The sequence below is a fragment of the Artibeus jamaicensis genome, unplaced genomic scaffold (assembly GCF_021234435.1).
Source record: "Artibeus jamaicensis isolate MK-2021 breed Jamaican fruit bat unplaced genomic scaffold, CSHL_Jam_final contig_525, whole genome shotgun sequence".
NCBI classification, from domain to species: domain Eukaryota; kingdom Metazoa; phylum Chordata; class Mammalia; order Chiroptera; family Phyllostomidae; genus Artibeus; species Artibeus jamaicensis.
The window spans coordinates 3,773,513-3,792,552 of record NW_026521874.1 but is presented as its reverse complement, the minus strand read 5'-3'; the positions used below and the strand labels follow the sequence as shown (position 1 = coordinate 3,792,552).

The 19,040-nt window shown below is 51.2% G+C and overlaps 2 protein-coding genes across 2 annotated transcripts in view; one reads left to right on the top strand and one right to left on the bottom strand.

Annotated features, from left to right (window-relative positions):
• The window catches only part of KDM2B (lysine demethylase 2B), a 124,095-nt gene extending 122,166 nt beyond the window's left edge, over positions 1-1,929 (bottom strand). The window contains exon 1 of the mRNA XM_037144407.2: positions 1,905-1,929. Within this exon, the coding sequence (XP_037000302.2) occupies positions 1,905-1,914 (10 nt within the window). The 5' untranslated portion in view covers positions 1,915-1,929. The remainder of the gene's footprint in view (positions 1-1,904) is intronic.
• A 1,581-nt stretch (positions 1,930-3,510) lies between these two features.
• Positions 3,511-17,234, top strand: ORAI1 (ORAI calcium release-activated calcium modulator 1). Its single transcript, XM_037144370.2, has 2 exons — positions 3,511-4,064; positions 16,221-17,234. Exons 1-2 carry the CDS (start codon positions 3,768-3,770, stop codon positions 16,830-16,832), a joined length of 909 nt encoding a protein of 302 aa, XP_037000265.1. The 5' UTR covers positions 3,511-3,767; the 3' UTR covers positions 16,833-17,234.
• The last annotated feature ends 1,806 nt before the right edge of the window (positions 17,235-19,040 follow it).

Sequence of the window (19,040 nt, the reverse complement as noted above, 5' to 3'; positions counted from 1 at the left end):
GAGGAGAGGCTTAGGAACCTCCAGGACATCTTTAAACGCTCCAACATCCGAATTATAGGGGTACCAGAAGGGGGAAAGGAACAGCCACCAGTGGAAAACTTATTTGAACAAATAATAAAGGAGAACTTCCCCAATCTGGCAAAGGAAATAGACTTCCAGGAAATCCAGGAAGCTCAGAGAGTTTCAAAGAAGTTGGACCCAAGAAGAACCACACCAAGGCACATCATCATTACATTAGCCAAGATTAAAATGAAGGAGAGAATCCTAGAAGCAGCAAGAGCTAAGGGGACAGTCACCTACAAAGGAGTCCCCATCAGACTGTCAGCAGATTTCTCAAAAGAGACCTTACAGACAAGAAGGGGCTGGAAAGAGGTATTCCAAGTCATGAAATCCAAAGACCTACAACCAAGATTGCTCTATCCAGCAAAACTTTCATTTAGAATGGAAGGACAGATAAAGTGCTTCTCAGATAAGATCAAATTCAAGGGGTTCATCATCACCAAGCCCTTATTATATGAAATGTTAAAGGGACTTATTTAAGAAAAAGAAGTTAAAAAAACATGAACAATGAAAGGACAGCAAACTCACAGTTATTAACAACTACACCTAAAACAAAAGCAAAGTAAAAGGACAGCTAGATCAGGAGTGGAAACATAGAAATGAAGATCTCAAGGAGGGTTAGCAACAGGGGAGTGGGAGGAGGAGAAGGGGGGAGAAGGGACAGAAAATAAGTAGCATAGACGGTAGGTAGAAAATAGATGGGGGGGCAAGAATAGTATGGGAAATATAGAATTTAAAGAACTTGAGACACATGGTCATAAACTAAAGGAGGGGTAATGGTGGGGATGGGGGGTAGGGTGGAGGGGAATGAAGGGGGGAGTAGAACAACTGTAATGGCATAATCAATAAAAAAATAAATTAAAAAAAAAAAACCCAAAAGGCTGAGAGCACAGCTCCCTGACCACTAGGGGGAGTCACACAGGGTGCCTAGGTGCAACTGCAGGGAGGAGCGCCCTTAGGTTCCAGTCCCGATTTTTCACTGGCTTGTTTGGTGTCCTTTCACAAGGCGCTTTCTCTCTGGGGCCTCAGCTTCTCATTCTGTTAAACAGGCCTTTGGGATGGGTTGGTGCATCTCCTGGCCCCAGCTGTCTCTAACAGGGTGGGGGAAGCTCCTGACCACACAGGCCTTTCAGGATTTTAGGACCCTGGGGTGGGAAAGGGGTTGCTCAGACACCTCCCCCTCAAGTTTGGACAGCACCTTATATGATTATTATTATCATTGATATTATCATTATTGCTCTGTGCAGATATTGGGATTCAAATCTCAGAAAACTAGGAGGATGGGCATGATATAGGAGCAGAAGAAAGGAGACCTAGCCCCTCCCCCCAAGTCCCCTGCTCAGTTGCTACCACCGCCCCCCCCCCAACAGGTCCTTTTGTTCTTACTCATCAAAATCTCTCAGCTTCCAGCCTTTTCCCCTTCTGAACCAGCCAGCCTCCCTCAGGCCCCATCAGCCTTCAACCGTGGTGTGTACCAGATTCCGAGCTGAGGGTTTCTTTGAATCAGGGACACGTCATTGTTTTATCCACTGACCATTTTCTGTGGGGAGTCAGACCTGGGAGAGGCCCTGGGGCAACACTAAAATTTCAACAGATACACACTTTGCTTTCAGGACCCCTCATCTGTGGGGGAGTTGGGGGCATAGGGAAACTGACCAATACATAAAGGAGGTGATTTTAGATACTGTAGTGATCAGAGCTATAACGGAAATAAAACGGGGTGAGGTGACAGGACACTGAAATTGCGAAGCTTTCTCTTTGTAGATATTGGAGCTGAGACACAGATGGTAAGTGGAGGGAGGCACAAGTCCTCAGAGTATAAATTTCAAGTTCCAAGTTCTTACCAGCGTTCATAAAAGCCGCGCAAGGCCTCCGGCGGAATCCCACTTTTGCGGGAGGGAGGGGTGCTTCAGTTTTCTCCTGCCGTGTGGGTGAGTGGAGGGGGCGCTCTCTAGTGGTAGCAACAGTTGAATTTCACACAGGTGACCTGGAATGACACACGCCTTTGATTGGACTCTGGGCTTAAGGAGGAGCTAGCTAGCTTCGCTCACTCCTGTCTCTGCTACACTTACTCATGCAACAAATACTGAGCTTCGAGTACACACCGAGTGATATCTCAGATGTAGGGGGTAGAATTGGACAGTAAAGGATCCTGCCTTCCTGGAGCTGATGTCCAAGGACTCTACCACACCTCACCTGTTACCCACTGTTCTACAGCTGAATTGGCCTCCTAATGCTCCGGCCAAGTAGTGCTGCTTCTGGGTCTTTGCACCTGCTTTTCCCTTCTACCCTGGAAAGCAGGTCCCTGGCTCTTTTTCTTTTTTCTTTTTTCTTTCCTTTCTTTCTCTCTCTCTTTCTTTCTTTTTTAAAGATTGGATTTATCTCAGAGAGGGGAAGGAAGGGAAAAAGAGGGAGAGAAACGTCCAGACACCCAGCCTCTACCTCCTGCATGCCCCCAAGCCAGCCGGGTGCCTGGAATTCAACCTAGGACACTTCGGTTTGCAGGAGGGTGCCCAACCCACTGAGCCACACCAGTCAGGGCAGGTCCCTGGCTCTTAACATCCATAGTTCAGGTCTCAGCTCAAATATGACCAAATCAGAAAGGTGTGAACTTACTTTGTTTTTTACTGTGTTCTCCCCACCAAAATCTTAGATTCCTTGAAAGCTACCATGTTGCTGGGATCCTCAGCTTAACAGGTGCTCAAGTAAACACTCGCTGAATGGGTGTTATCCGGTGCCGACCTGGCCTACTGTGTGTCAGACACTAGTCAACTGTAAGTGAACGAAATGGACTAAAGAGGAAAAAAAAATCCCTGCCCAGAGCATTCTAAAATTAAAAGTGCAGCCAGGTCCATCCCCTTTACTCTGACTTATATTTTTCTATACATTTATCACCTTCCGAACGATTATAATTTACTTCTTGGTGTGTCTCCCCAGCCAGAATGAAAGCTCCACAAGGGCAGGGGGTCTTGTCCACCTGGTTCATCACCCTACCCTCAGCTCCTGGAAGGGTGCTGGCACCCAATACATATATGCTCAGTAAATACAGAATGAATGAACGCTGGAGCTCAGCCTGCCTTTTCCTGCAGACCTTGAGCTACCTCGTTCCAAAGGGGAAATGAGCCTCAGGAACCGCCCCTAGGTGACCTCGGGCGACCCGAACAGGGAGTCCGAAGTCTGGGAAAAGGGCCATCGGAGAAGGTGAGGAGATGGGGAGACGCAGGAAGCGGGAGCGCAGCGGAGCCCAGGGACCTGAGGAACTTTCAGGAAGAGGCGCCGGCCCCCGAGCGTAGCGCCAGGAACTGTGGGCGGTGCCGTCGGAGGAGATGAGTCACGTGTCTCGCACCGGCACCGCCCACCCCGTCGTGGGCGGGGTGTCAAAGTGGGCGGGGTGCATGCAAATAAGCCTGGGACAGGGGCCAATCGCGGCGCGCGCCGAGGGTCCGGGCCGGTGGGGGATCCGGGTCTCCGGTTGGCGCTCAGGCTCGCGCAGTTGCCGCCCATACTTTTGCTAGCGGCGCTGTACGCTTGCGAGCTGTTGCTGCAACTTCTCGGTCTCCCCAAGTCCTCGGCGGCCGGTTGGGCCAGGCCCGGCCCGCTCGAGGGGCAGGCGGCGGCTGCCTCTGGCAGAGGCGGACGTGCAGCGGGGAGTGGAGGCCGCTGCCTCCGCTGGCGCTCGGCCGGCCCTCGCCTTTGCAGCGTGCTCCATGCATCCGGAGCCCGCCCCGCCCCCGAGCAACAACAGTCCCGAGCTTCCCCTCAGCGGCGGCAGCAACACCAGCAGCAGCCACCGGAGCCGCCGCCGCAGCGGGGACGGGGAGCCCCCAGGGTCGCCGCCGCCGCCCGCCGTCACCTACCCGGACTGGGTCAGCCAGAGTTACTGCAAGGTGATGAGTCTCAACGAGCACTCGATGCAGGCGCTGTCCTGGCGCAAGCTCTACTTGAGTCGCGCCAAGCTCAAAGCCTCCAGCCGGACCTCGGCTCTGCTCTCCGGCTTCGCCATGGTGAGCCCGGGCCGCTCAGCCCTGCCCCCTCTCTCCTGTCCTGACCGCTCCCGCCCGCAGCCCCGACGGGGCCCACGGGTCCGGCGGACCGCGGGTGAGAAGAGCTGGGAGAAAGCTGTCGTGGACGTGAGGAGACATGGGCGACAAGTGACACCCCATGTGGGCGGTTAGGTGTCCTACAAATGTCCAGAGTTGAGGGCGGCTCAGATACCTTCAGATGGGCGAGCTAATGCCGCAAGGAGAGGGAAACAGTAGGACCCTCAAAGGAGGTCTGTAGGAACAGGGTCCCACTTCTTTTGGGGGGGCAGGGGAAGGAAGGACATCAAGGGGCTGATCTCCTTGGGAGCAGGTGTGCGGAGATGAGCCCCTGAGCCCTCTCCTGGGCCCTAACGCTTGAGGCCCGGGAGGCATTGGCCTTGTTCTTCTAGCACCTGGCAGAGGGGATTTCCTGACACACCTTCTCCTACGCGTTTTGGGAGAACCTCAGCCTGGGCATTTGACAGCCCCTCCCCACCTTCCGTTTCTTCCCCAACAACTTGCCACTGAGTCACTGGGTGTAGGGAAAGAGGTAGGACACGTTCCAGTTAAATGGGCTCTTTCTTGACTTCGAGGGTAGGCAGGGTTTCCTCTCCCCGTGCAGACAGGGCCTGGCTGTGGTGAGGTGGGTGAGGCTGCTGCTCCTGCACAGAGCTGGCCTGGGGGTGCCTTCGCAGGCGCGGCGCTCCCAAACAATTTTTTATTATCTGCCTGTGTGAATGGGGTCTGTCCCGCCCCCCAGCGCGCACACACACACACACGCGCACACACACACACACACACGCACACCAAAGCCCCTAGCCCAGAGCTCTATTGCTTGTCAGTGAGTGAGCTCAGCCCTTAGCCTTGAGGGAGGGAGTGGCTCCACCCTTGTGTTTTGTTGAGAAGACAGTCTGGGACTCTCCTCGTCTTCTGTATAAACTCGTGGGCCAAGGCCGTGGAGCCTGCACTTTTCAGAAGCCCTGTGCCCTGAGCCGGCCCAGAGCACAGTGGGTCACGGCGAAGAGGCCGGTGATTTGGGGCGGGGCAGGGAAGAGCTCTCTGAACTCCACCACTGGCTGCATGTGTGACCTTAGATAAATCCCTTTGGGTTTTGATTTCTGAATCAGTAAATGAAGGCTGCTACTCAGAAGCCTCTCTGACTTTAAGAATTAAATCGAGGGAGCCTTGAGAAAGAGTAAGTGTGTGTATGTAAGGGAGTGGCATCCTAGTTTTCAGTTTAGGCTGATGTGATGAAATTCTTTTTTATCAGTCTCAGATCCTAAGAGACCAGCCTCTGCCGTGGCCTGAAGAATCACTAAGAAGAGCTGACATTTACCAAGCACTCACGGTGTATCAGGCATTCCCTGGGTTTCCCCAACTTTCACACTAACGCCTCAACCACAACTTTGAGGTGATTTTGTTGTTGTTGTTCTGGGACTTTCCCAAGGCCATCCAGCTAGTCTGCTGGAGTGGGATTTGAACCTAGGTCAGCTGGCATCCAGAACTCCTTTGGACACTTTTGTTGTTTGTGTGTATGGAGCTCTGATCGATGCCCAGCTAGGGACATGCCAGGACCAGGCCTCCTGGGGAGTGAGAAATAGAGCAGAAACGTTTTTATTTTATTTTATTTTATTTTAAAGATTTTATTTATTCATTTTTAGAGAGAGGGGAAGTTAGGGAGAGAAACATTGGTCCGTTGGCTCTTGCACACCCCCAACTGGGGACCTGGCCCGCAACCCAGACGTAGGCTCTGACTGAGAATTGAACTGGTGACCTTTTGGTTTGCAGGCCGGCATTCAATCCACTGAGCCACACCAGCCAGGGCTGATTTTTTAAGATTTTATTTATTTATCTTTAGAGGGGAAGGGAAGGAGAGAGTGAGAGAAATATCAATGTATTGTTACCTCTCGTGCATCCCCTGCTGGGAACTGGCCTGCAACCCAGGCATGTGCCCTGACTGAGAATCAAACTGCGATCCTTTGGTTCACAGGCCTGCACTCAATCCACTGAGCTACACCAGGCAGGGCTGGATGGGGCTATTTTATTTTATTATTATTATTTTTTTTAAGATTTTATTTATCTTTGGAGGGGAAGGGAAGGAGAGAGAGAGAGAAACATCAATGTATGGTTGCCTTTCTTGCGTCCCCTGCTGGGAACTGGCCTGCAGGGAACCGGCCTGCAACCCAGGCATGTGCCCTGACTGGGAATCGAACCTCGATTGTCTGGTTCGCAGGCCCGCGCTCAATCCACTGAGCTACACCAGCCAGGGCCTATTTTATTTTATTTTTTAAGTGAAATAAAATGTTATAGTTTTGAGGGAGTGACCTCAGTGATTGTCAGCTCTCCACAGCAGTGCCCTGAAGATGGTGGGATGCCTGTTCCCCTTTTTCTTGGAGTCATAAATTCATAGCTGCCCAGACCCCTTCCCACTCCAGGAGAAGTGGGGATCAGTGGATGCCACTCTCCTGCCTTCTTCCTCTGAAGGAAGCAGGCCTTCTAAACAAATGTCACCTCCCTCTTTCTCTTGCTACAAACAGTGCGGGGAAGTCAGGAGGCCGGGTCAGCCAGTGGCACAGGGTGGGCCTTGGCTCTGCTCATGGAATCCCCAAACATTTCTGCTGGCAGAGAGGAGCTGAATCCCATGACAGCCTCCATTCTGGGTTAGCAGTTACAAGAGGGTAACTGTGTTTGCCATGTGCCTGGAAATCTATGAGAGAGGTGGTATTGGGGAGGGAGGAGGACTCAGCTGGGCAGATCTGCCTATGCCCCACCCCCACTACCATCACCCAGCCTTGCGGGTGAGCCTCTGAAGGGAAGGGGTGCCACACAGCCTGGCACCATGGAAACAGAGCGTGTGAGCTTCCTGGACTGCTGTCCCTTATTCTGTGAGTCAGCACTAGCAACTTCCTGACCCCAAAGGCTTCCTTCCTAGAGAGGCTTGGAAAACCAGAGGCACAAATGTGGCTTTTGATCTCCAGGGATAGAGTCACTGGGGATGCCAGGTTCACCTGGTTTCCAAATGAGGTTGAGGCAGGGTCTCCGAAGAGACTGGAAGGGATCGAGGGACACACTCCGCCTCCTGCCATGGGTGGAAGGGGCTGGCCCGGAGTCCCCATGTGCTGAGAAGGGAGGCTGTGGGACCTCAGGCAAGCAGCTTTGCTTTGGGAGGCCAGTTTTCTCATGTGGACAGAGGGAACATGTATCCTCCTCTCCCAGGGACTTGCATGAGGATTCGTTGTGAGGCCCAGTTAGGCCCATGCCAGGCTGAAGAATTTTCAGGATCCAATGATGTAGACTAGGTGTAGGCCCACCTTAGCTGGACCTTCTAGTCTGCAGACAAGATTCCCTCTCCTAATGGCATTTCTAAAGACGACAGGTCTTGTCTGGGCTTGGCGAGACTTCAAATAAGACTTCAAATAAGGCACCCTGGAGGTAGCACATGACCCGTGTCCTGCAGGTACTCTTGAGCCAGAGGTACCCTCGAGGGCTACAGTTCAGGCCATATATGCCTCGGTTTACTTCTCAGTGAGAGGCTGCCCACCTTGGCCTCCCTCTGGCCCTGCAGGGCTGTAGGGAGCACACGCGGCCATCGTGGTTTGCTGGGGAGGGCAGGCTCCGGGCTGTGTGTAAATGTAACGTTAGCCTAAGCAGAAGATAATTGGGAAGGTCAGCCTGCTGCCGTAAACAAAATGCTTTTCACAATCTGGGATCAATTATTTTTGGATTATCTGCCTCCTCAAATTCTCTGCCTGCAACCACCCTTTTGTTCCCAGGTTCCAGAGCGGGGTCAGAAGTTGCTTGGAATTTCTGTGAAAATGAGTTGGAAGGTAGGGCTCAAATCATAAGACATTGAGCCTCTGTAACGTGTTCAGGATCCGGGGGGCATGGTGATGAGTAAGAAACTACTGTTACTTACAGTGCTCATGACTAGCTGTGATCATTGCTGTTGTTGGCTGGGCTCCACTCAGAGGCTAGACCTTGTGCTGAGTGTTACGCCATCCCTTGCCATCTTCCCACAGGCTGGGGAGGGTTGATGACATGCTGAGTGAGCTGCAGGACCCTGTGTCGTGGGCGAGCCCGAGAGCCCCATTGCTAGGGGAGAGGAGGCGTCACAATGGTGGGAGGGGGAATTTGGTCAAAGAAAGAAAAGAACAGGGACTGTGAAGCCAGGCATCTTGGGTTCAGGTCCTGGCTCTCCCACACAACTGTGCAGCCCTGGGGAAGTCACTGGGTGTCTCTGGGTCTCAGTTTCCTCCTTTGTAAGGTGGGGGTAATAATAGTACCAGCCTCTTTGGGCTGGGGTGAGGGTACACTGTATTAGTACAGATGGTCCCAACTTAAGTGGTTCGATTTACCGATTTTTTCAACTTTACAGTAGTGGGAAAGTGACCCAATAAATAACAGCGCTTGATTATACGATAGGCTTTGTGTTAGATGATTTTGCCTATGCCAGTGTAAGAGTTCTGAGCATACGTGAGGTAGGCTAGTCTAAGCTCTGATGTTTAGTAGGTTAGGTGTATTAAATGCATTTTTGACTTAACGATACTTTCCATTTACAATCAGGTTATTGGGATGTAACCCCATTGTACGTTGAGGAGCATCTGTATTTGCAAAGCACTTACAATACACCTGGCCCAGGTGTCTAGGAATCTTGCTCACCCGTGTTCTCGTGGCGCTGGGACTGCTTTTTATATGGGTTAACAGATTTGAAGAATGTGATTCCAGCTAAGTCTTGAGGGGGACAGACTCAGGGCCTCTTGGGAAGAGCTCCCTGCTCAGAGGAAGTGTTGGAAACAAAGTTACAAAGGTGAGCATTTACGGGGGCTGGGAAAGGCGGAGGGGCAACTTTGGCTGGAGTCTAGAGTGTGTCTGAAGTAGTAGAGAATGATGGATCTAAGCCAGGCAAGATGGTGCAGTGCCTTGAGTGACTGTTTTGGAGAGTTTGAACTCTTGTATAGGCAATGGGGAGCCACGGAAGGTTTGGAGCAGAGGAATTACGTGATGAATTCTAGAATGGTGTAGATGATGTTACTGTTTACTGAACACCAGGCGTGTACCTGGCCCTTTTTGTCTTAGTTAATCCTCAGCACTGCTTTAAAGGCCACCTGGAGATAGTGATAATGTTCATGGAGGTTAGGATTGCCCAGCTGATAAGATGCAAACCCTAGTTCAACTTGGAGCCTTTCCTACTCAACTACAGTCTCTCTTGTCTTCTGTAGCTGGCTGATAACTGGGCCTTTGAGGTCTTCCGGATGTCCAGTTCTTCACTCCGGGATGTGTATAAATGGAATTGTGCCGAATGCCCCAAAGGGACAGCACTCTCTGCCCAGCTAAGAAGCCTTTTGTAAAACTTCACAAGTGCCTGTGGCACATTTCTGGAATTTCTAGCCGGCATCTGTGCTAGCTCTGGGGCCCAATGCTGGTGAAGAACTCCAGGGTTTTCCGGGGGGTGGGGGGCGGGGTGCACTATGGTAACCCATTCGATGAGTGGAGGGACTTGGAGAGAGAAAACTGAGAAAGTTTAAACAGAAGCCAGCAAGCAGGGTTCTCTCTGATGGGCCCTCTGGGAGTCCTTACTAGGCCCCACAGAACAGGTGTCTCAGCCTGATGGCACCACAGACGTTTCCTCAGAGGAGACTCTCCAGAGACTGTGATCGCACCATTTTCTTCGGGAGCATTGGTTTAACCTGGGAACTGGCTGGCTTTTTTTCTGCAGATAGTAAATATTATTGGCTTTGCAGGCCATGCAATCTCAGTGGTAACTACTGAAGTCTGCTTAATGAATGGGTGTGGCTGTGTGCCAATAAAACTTTATTTACAAAAATTGTAGTCTGCAAGCCATAGTTTGCCAGCCCCTGGTCTCAGTATTGGTCTCCAAGCTTTTGAGTGTGCACCTCTCTCAAAAATTATTAGTACTAGTCTCAGTATTTGTATGCTTATACATGCAAATATACATGTGTATATACGTGTTATACCTTATGTATGAAATGTGTTCTAAGAAACATACATAAAAATACAATACAATAATAAATAAAAGTTAAAAGGATGAGCTAAATAAGAAGTTCAATGGAAGTTCTGATAGAGTCTCCCGATTTCCAGTGGGTCACACAGAATTGTCTGTTGGACTCTGGCTTGAAACACCTGCAGGGCAGGTTTTACCTCCACTTATCTCTTCGCCATTTTTTAAAATTATTTTAAAGATTTTATTTATGTATTTTTAGAGAGGGGGGAAGAGAGGGAGAGAAACATCAGTGTGTGGTGGCCTCTCACGCACTCCCAACTGGGGACCTGGCCCACAACCCAGGCATGTGCCCTGATTGGGAATCGAACCAGTGATCCTCTGGCTTGTAGGCTGGCACTCAATCCACTGCGCCACACCAGCCAGGGCATCTTCACTATTCTTTTACTTGAAGTACCTAGAGGGCCAGGCCCAGTGCTGGGTGCTGGAGGAGGGGAGAAATAGAATGGATTGGAGGAAACACGACATGTCATTGCATCTTTGGAACATGTTCAGTAAAGGGCGGTGGTGGAGGAACTTTGATGAAGACCCTATCACAGCCTGAAAATACTTATTTGCCCTGGAATAGGCAGTTGGCTTCCTTAGTTCCTGCTTTCTCTTCAGCAGAGCCACAAGACCCTGCAGGCACATAATAGCTTCTCAATAAATATTTTCCACGAGTGAATGAATGGCCCTGTCCTCACCTGGGAGGCCATGGAACAGCAGTGACTTGGAAGGTGAAACCTAGAGAAGCCAGAATTAGCCAGATGAAGATACAGTGTAGGCCTCTTCTCTCCCTCCTCCCCCAACCTGTTAGTGGTCTGTGGCATAAATTTTGTGAGTTGCAACCAGCATTTTTTTTAATGGAATGAAATAAAATGGCAGCCTGCATCCTGTATTGTAAGAAATAGATCTTGTTCGTGTTTTAAGGAGAAGTATTGTGCAGTGGAATTTTTGTTTCTGTTATGAACGTGTGTATCTATCTATAGAAACATAGGGAATCCTGGAGGTAGCGGTCAGAAGGGTTTGTAAACCGCAGGACAGGGCCTCAGTCCTCTCGTAATAGGTGGTTTGCTTCTGAGGTGGGCAAGGCAGGCTCAGACAGCTCTGGGTGACCCTGAGCGACCCTGGGTGACTGCGGTTTGGCGGCTCTCCTGTTCCAGGCTGCAGCCACCCACCCTTCTCAAGGTGAACGAGACAAGTCCAAGGATTGGGAAAAGAGAGGTCTCCCAGCTGTGTGCCCTGGGGTCGGGCCAGACATTGGAGGGCAGCCTCAGAAGGGCCTGGACTTCTAGGCGCCAGGTGGCCAGGGTCTCTATGGAGCCCAGCAGGAGTGAGGAGAGGGGGTTGGCATTCAGGCATAGTGGGCAGACCTTGGCAAAAACAGCCAGGCCCTACCTTTCAGAATCACATGACCTTCTTGGCTCAAGCCTGAAAATCGGCATCCCAGCATCACGTGTAGGGGAATCCGTGGGCCATTTTGAGGTGGGGCTGGCAGTCCCTCACCCTTCCTATCCCCTCGGGACCCCTGTGGCCAGGGTCAAGCAGGCCCGTGGCTGGATGGGAGATGTTTATTTTGGTTTAATGAGCCCAGCACTCTGGCTATATTTACCTTGTGAAGCTGCTTGCAATCCGATCTATCTCTCCCCGACTCAGCAGGGGCCCTGGGAGTTGCCTGCCAGATTCAAAGGCCCCTGTGACTTTATGCTCCCTTTGAGTGGGGAGATTTCCCAAGCGGAAGCGTTCTGGAAAAAGCAGTGGCTTTATTCTTGGGAGCAGTTTTCATCAGGATCCATGAATTGTGCCAATCTTTCCCTTCCTCAGCCCCATGGCACAGAACTTTATCCCTAGGGTGGGAACAGTACACGGAGCCAGCCTGCGTGGTCGAAGTTCCAGGAATTGTAGGGTCCGGCGAGGGTGATAGGGTTTCTTCCGGAGCACAGCCACAGGCCCCTTCCTCTTCCTCCGAGGGCCCAGTGTCACAGACTGATCCGCCCCGCCTCTCCCTGGCCCGAGAGCTGGAGGAAGGCTGGCCAGTTCTGGTGTCCCCAGGCCAGGTGTGTCCAACAGCTGCATCTGGCCCGGAGGCCTGTGGTTGTAACAAATGCTGTGGAAAAGGTGGTTTCTCTCCTGCTGATGTGGCCATCTGGTCAGGTATGGTTTGGGGTACACTTTCTCCTTGTGCCCAAGGATTGTAGCTGGGGCAAACAAGGCCCAAAATGGGCGTCCGGCCCCTCTCCAACTCCCAGGTGTAGAACGTGGGCAGGTGGGGGTCAGCTGAAGGCATCCAGGGGCTAGTTCTCTTCCACTTGGAGCCCTGTGTTTCTCTTTTTAACTAAAATTTATGGAGCACCTCCTGTGGGCCAGCCCTGTGTCAAGATCTCATTTCATCTCCTTGGCGACTGTCTTAGTCCATCCCGGCTGTTACAGCAGAATGCCACAACTGTGTAGTATGCAAATGACAGACATTTATTTCTCACAGGTCTGGAGGCTAGAAGTCCTTGGACCGTAGGTTCAGTGTTGGGTAAAGGCCGACTTCCTGACTATGGATTCCAGCTTCTCACTGTGTCCTCACATGGTGACATGGGGGGAGGCAAGGGGGTCTCAGAAGCCTTTTATTGATTAAAAAAAAATTTTTTTGAGAGAGAGGAAGGGGGAGAGAGAGAAACATCCATTTGTTGTTCTACTTATCTATGCGTTCATTGGTTGAGTCCTGTCTGTGCCCTGACTGGGGATCGAACTCACAACCTTGGCATATTGGGACAGTGCTCTAACCAACTAAGCTACCTGGCTAGGGCTGTAGCCTCTTTTATAAGGGCACCAGTCCCATCCTGGGGGCTCCACCCTTACCACCTAGTCACCTTTCAGAGGCCCCTCCTGATACCATTGCACTGGGGGCTAGGGTTGCAACCTATGAAATTAGAGGGAGTGTTGCGGACATTTGGTCTATGGTAGCAAAAGCATGTGAGGGACATGTTCCTGTTCCTCCCTTTGCACAAGGCTTGAGTTCAGATTCCTCCCTCAACAGCTGTGTAACCCTTGGGACTGCCAACCTCGCCTCTCTGAGCCTCAGTTCCTGCTAATAGTCATTAACACTTTATTAAGCTTATCATCTGCCAGGTCTTCTGAGGGCTTTATAATTGCAAACTCTTTGAATCCTCATAACAAGCAGGAGAAGTAGGCCCCTGTTCTGTAGATGTGGAAGCCGTGGCACAGAGAGGTTGAAATACTTGTCCAAAGTCATCAGATTTGTAAGTGGAGGAGCCAGTTGACTTTCAACAGCCACATAGAGGGGAGATACCAGGTAAGGGAGCAATATGCCCCCCCCCCCACCCCCGGCCCCTCTTCCCCTGCTCATATCCTCCCAGTGTCCAGCTCAGGGCTTGGTGCACCCAATGGGCCTGGATATTTCCAGGCAGTGAATAAACAGCCAGGGGGCCTGGGGCAGCTGAGCAGCAGGCTCTCCTTGTCCCTTCTCTGGTTTCAGGTTTCAGGGCAGCAGGCCAAAACAGGAAGAGGAGGCCCTGGCCGGGTAGCTGTGTTGGTTGGAGCATCATTCTGTACACCAGTAGGTTGGGGTTCAATTCTCAGTCAGGGCACATACCTAGGTTATGGGTTTGATCCCTGCTTGGGGTGTGTATGGGAGGCAATCAATCTATGTTTCTCTCTCTCCACACCCCCTTCTTCTCTCTAAAATCAAGAAACATATCCTGGCCAGAGTGGCTCTGGTGGAGCATCATCCTGTAAACCGAAAGGTTGCAGGTTTGGTTTCCAGTCTGGGCTCGTAAGAGAGGTAACTGATCGATGTTTCTTTCTCACATTGATGTTTCTTTCCCTCCTTCCCCTCTCTTTAAAATCAATAAGCATGTCCTTGGGTGAAGATAAAATAAAATAAATACCCTTTTAAAAAAAAAAGTCAACCGAGGCCCTGGCTGGTGTAGCTCAGTGGATTGAGCGCGGACCTGTGAAGCAGAGGATCGCAGTTCAATTCCCAGTCAGGGCACATGCCTGGGTTGCAGGCCACTTCCCAGCAGGGGATGCACGAGAGGCAACCATACATTCATATTTTTCGCCCTCTCTCCTTCCCTTCCCCTCTGAAGATAAATAAAATCTTAAAAAAAAAGTCAACCAACAAATGCATAGATAAATGGAACAACAAATCAGTGTTTCTCCCCTTTCCTCTCTCTAGAAATCAGTAAGTAAAAATTTAAAAAAAAACAAAACAAAACAGGAAGAGGAAGTGCTGGGGGTGGGAAGGTGGCAGGAGGCAGCCCCTGCAAGAGAGTGTGGACAGCCCTGGGGACAGGGACCATGGGGCCTCCGGATGTAGCCTTTAATCCCCTGCACCCTGGTGGCCTGCCCCGATGCCCCATATCCCTTAGATGTACTAAATTCCCAGGGTTGGCATTAGGCTGCCCGTGGTCTTAAAAATGGCCAGAATCCTAATGACACATCTCCAGCTTTGTATGAACTTGAAATACTTTGTAAACTCCTGTAAACTCCAAAAAGCTCATACAATACTCAACTGTGGAAATTCCAAAACAAAGGTTTGTGGATCCCACTGAGTTTGTCTGAAAACTCCTATGAATATATAGGCTCGGGCCTTGTAAGGAGGGTGTCCATTGTCACTAGATTCTTAAAGGCGTTGGGCCCCAAATCAGCTCTAGATGGTGTGTGTCTCTGGCCAAAGGAGAGAAATCTCAGGATTTCACAGAGAGGCAGTAGGTTTCAGTTTGACATTTGTAAGCTGAATAATAATAATCATTAATAAAGCTCTCTTTCACTGAGGGGTTATACTCTATGCCAGGCACTCAGTCTGTTGCTTTGGATGAACTCGGTCCTCACAACCTTCTGAGCCATGTGCCATTATTCCCATTTTTAGATGAGGAAACCGAGGCCCAGAAAGTCAGAGGAACTTGGCCAGAGTCACAGCCTAATAAAAGGCAGAGGAGTCAGGGTTCAAAGCCAGGCTGCTTGGCTCCAGAGCCGGTGATCCTAAGCACTGCCCCACACAGCCTTTCCAGGCCATAGGAAAAGTGCACAGGAGCAAGAAATGAAAGTGAACTGGGCCAGGCATTACAGGCAGGAGAGCTGGTGGGGAAGGAAGGAGCCCACCACCCTCCCTAGGAGTAAGTGAGGTCAGGGCAGGCTGGTGGACACATTTCAGCATTAGACCCCACCCCCACCCCGCCCTCTGAGCCTGCACACAAGTAGTGAGCGCTTCAGGAAGGGTCACTGTCCTTAATGGTATTGTCATCGGTGCTCGTGGTCCAAGGCCCCAGCAGGCAAGCCCCGGCAGTGTGCCCACTGCTTGCCGCTCCCAGCTTGGATCTAAGGAGCTGGCTCCTTCATGTGGGGGCGATTTGCAAGGCCCAGGTGAGGTGCATGCCCCTGGTGACCCCGGATCTACAGGTCTCCGGGAACTGGGTAGAAGCTAGTGCGTCAGCCTTGGGGCCCTGAGCCTAGAACTGGGGAGTTCTGGGCCTGGGGAGTAGATGGCCCCAGGGCGAGAGCCCATCTCTTCTGGGAAGCCTCATGGTTCCTTGTTGGTTGGTGCGCTGGATTCTCAGAAAGGGCCTGGGCATGACCTTCACCTCCATCCCCACCCCTCTGCTGGAGGATGGGAGTGAGGGGCCAACAGGGAGGGTGGCGGGTGGTTGCTTTTTCTTTTTTTTCATGCAAACTTTTTATCATAGTAATGTAAGACATAAAACCATTGTAACCATTGGTGGTGTTTGGCTTTTAATGCCTGGCTGAAGGGGAAGAGCAGTGTATGCTATTGGGGAGGTGTTTGCCGTGTGCCAGGAGCTCCCATTTAATTGTTAAAATAACCCTGTGGATGAATACGAGTTCCTGTTTTACAGATCAGACAGTTGCAGCTCAGAGAGGTTCAGTGACATTCCCAAGGTCATGTAGCTATTGGGCAGCAGAACTGGAATTCAAACCCGGGCAGCCTACTTTCTTCACTAGTACTTTCTGCAGTTCCTTAACCCCAAGTAGATGAGTCTAATGATCCCCATTACATAACTGTGGAAACTGAGGCTCACGTGACTTGCCCAGGGTCCCAGAGTTTGACAGAAGGAAAGCCTCTGTGGGCCATGACTCTCCTGGCCCTCAGCGTACCTCTTCCCTACCCCCAGGTGGCGATGGTGGAGGTGCAGCTGGACGCCGACCACGACTATCCGCCGGGGCTGCTCATCGCCTTCAGCGCCTGCACGACGGTGCTCGTGGCCGTGCACCTGTTTGCGCTCATGATCAGCACCTGCATCCTACCCAACATCGAGGCGGTGAGCAACGTGCACAATCTCAACTCCGTCAAGGAGTCGCCCCACGAGCGCATGCACCGCCACATCGAGCTAGCCTGGGCCTTCTCCACTGTCATCGGCACGCTGCTCTTCCTGGCCGAGGTCGTGCTGCTCTGCTGGGTCAAGTTCTTGCCCCTCAAGAAGCAGCCCGGCCAGCCGCGGCCCACCGGCAATCCCCCGGCCACTGGCGGGGGCCCAGTTGGCAGCGATGAAAGCACGGGCAGCATCACCCCGGGCCAGGCCGCTGCCATCGCCTCCACCACCATCATGGTCCCCTTCGGCCTGGTCTTCATCGTCTTTGCCGTCCACTTCTACCGCTCACTGGTCAGCCATAAGACGGACCGACAGTTCCAGGAGCTCAACGAGCTGGCAGAGTTCGCTCGCTTGCAGGACCAGCTGGACCACAGAGGGGACCACCCCCTGACTCCTGGCAGCCACTATGCCTAAGCCCTCCTTGGCCTGGGCACTTCCTAGCTTTGGCCTTATGCCCTTCCCCAAGACCTTGTCCTGCTCCAGCCTCAAGGACAGCCTGCACAGGGTGCAGGCTTTTGTCAGGGGCAGAGAGTGGAGGGAAGAGGCTCTTTGTAAAGAGAAGTAACTGCACTCTGAAACTTTCCTCTAAGAGAATAAGTAAGCACTTCCTGTTCTTCCAGCTCTGGGTTCACCTCTGTTAGGAGGCCACCAATGGGAGCCAGAACTGGGACAAATGCTCCCTTTGTCCCTCCTCTTTGCCCGTGCCAGTGCCATCTGGATGCTTCCTGTCCTTTCAGTCTTGACCCCGCCCCCAGTTCAGTGTCGAGTGTGTGCGTGCGTGTGTGAGCTCGTAAATATACTCATAGGGGTTGCCTCCTCTCGTGTCTGTTTGCTGGGTCGGGGCTGCCTGGCATCATCCTCTTGGTGCCTGAATCGGGTGAGCCTTTAAGCAGATTATGTTTTTCAACATTTTGAGAAATTTCAAACCTACAGAAAAGTTGCGTGAACAGTAACTGAAAATATGTATGCGGTCAGTTCTTGTTATTCGTGGTAGTTCTGTTCTACAAAATTACCATGAACGCTGAATTAGTGGTTACTGAACCATTGCTCCTATGGGAAACACAGGGTTAGGGTTCCTGCCAGTCTCTGGTCACAATATTTCTGTCAACTGATCAATACATAACTTTGTTTTATGTATGTTTCCATTTAAAGACACCTTATTTAATATATGTTGTTGATCCATTGGCATTGAATTCAGGGCCGGTAGGACTATCACTCATGCCTGAATGAAGCTTACCCACCTGGCACCACCATTTTCTCTAAGGCACGTCACAGCCTCCTTGCTGTCAGGTGCACTAGACAGAAGCGCTTCAGCACTTGAAGACCAGTCTCAATGGTGAAATCAACAAAAGGCACAAAACATAAAAAATGTGGCCCTAAATAGACCGAAAGGGATACTTGTTTACAGTATGAGAGCTGAAGCAAAGCACAGGGTTTCCTCATTCAGCTTCAGTAGGCAAATTTGCAAATACAGAAGCCATGAGTGGTGAGGATCACCTTGTCCGCCGCCCCCCCCTGAGCTGTATGCGTTAGTTGCAGATATCGTGACCCTTTGTGCATAAATACTTCCTCCTGAAACCAAGGATATTGTCCTGTGTAACCACACAATTCAGTGATCAAACTCAGGAAGCCTGGCATCGATAGAATCCTGATAGAACATTCACATTCACTTTCCTACTTGTCCCAATCACCTTCTTTCTAGCAGTGATTTTTTCTGCCCAGGATCGTGGCATTCCGTTGAGTTGGAACAGCCTCTCTTGTCCTTTATGATGTGGATATTTTTGAGGCTTCCAACCCTGCGGTTTGTATTTAGAATGTCACCTCGGTCTGGTATCCCTGATAGTCTGTCATTTTTGCAGTCAGGTTGTGCACTTTGGCAGGGATATTTGTCTCCATTTTGCAGATGACAGAACTGATGCCCGAAGAGGTTAAGTAATTGGCCAGAATTAGAACCTAGAAAGTCTGGCCCAGAGCCTGGACACTCGTAGAAATCTTACATGGGAGGACTCTGGCTTTGCTTAAGAAATCAGAAGACCCAGCAGTAGCGCTGGGCCCACCTTCTCCTGGAGCAGTAATGAGCAGGAGCTGAGTTGTAGCTATCCTCTTCCTCGGGACATATGTTTGCCACAGTCCTCACTACTCCCTCTTGCCTTACACCTTGACAGCTTCATCTGTGCTGCTTCCCTGACCCCCAAGGACCTTTGAGTTTGAGCGTTCTGTTTGTCTCCTCATGTGGGATTTATAAATACAAAGTGCTCTGGCTAAAGTGAACATTGGTAGGGGAAAGTGTGGCCTTAAGGTCTTGTTCTGTACAAACTTGAACCTGGCCAACAGCAGCTTTGTGGGCTGAGCAGGGAAGGGGGCCATCCTTTTTCCTATTTTAGCTTCTTGCCTCCATCCTGCATCCTATACACCAGGGCCCACCCCTCCCCCGTTCCTAGATGGCCTGAACTGAGTAGAACACTTCGGACAGGGTCAGGGCCCCTGTGTGAAACTCTCTACTGCTGCTCAGAGAAGATAAAGGTACCTTCCATGCATCCTCCAGAGATCTGCCCCCCTACCTGTGAGGAGACCCAGAATCCCGCTGGAATAGTTTCTGGTCTGTGACTGCAGTCTTAGGTT

Excerpts from the sequence above, each read along its gene's own strand:
- ORAI1 (XM_037144370.2), top strand. The coding sequence starts at position 3,768 with ATGCATCCGGAGCCCGCCCCGCCCCCGAGCAACAACAGTCCCGAGCTT. Across the intron at positions 4,065-16,220 it reads TGCTCTCCGGCTTCGCCATG|GTGGCGATGGTGGAGGTGCA; the intron begins GTGAGCCCGGGC and ends CCCTACCCCCAG.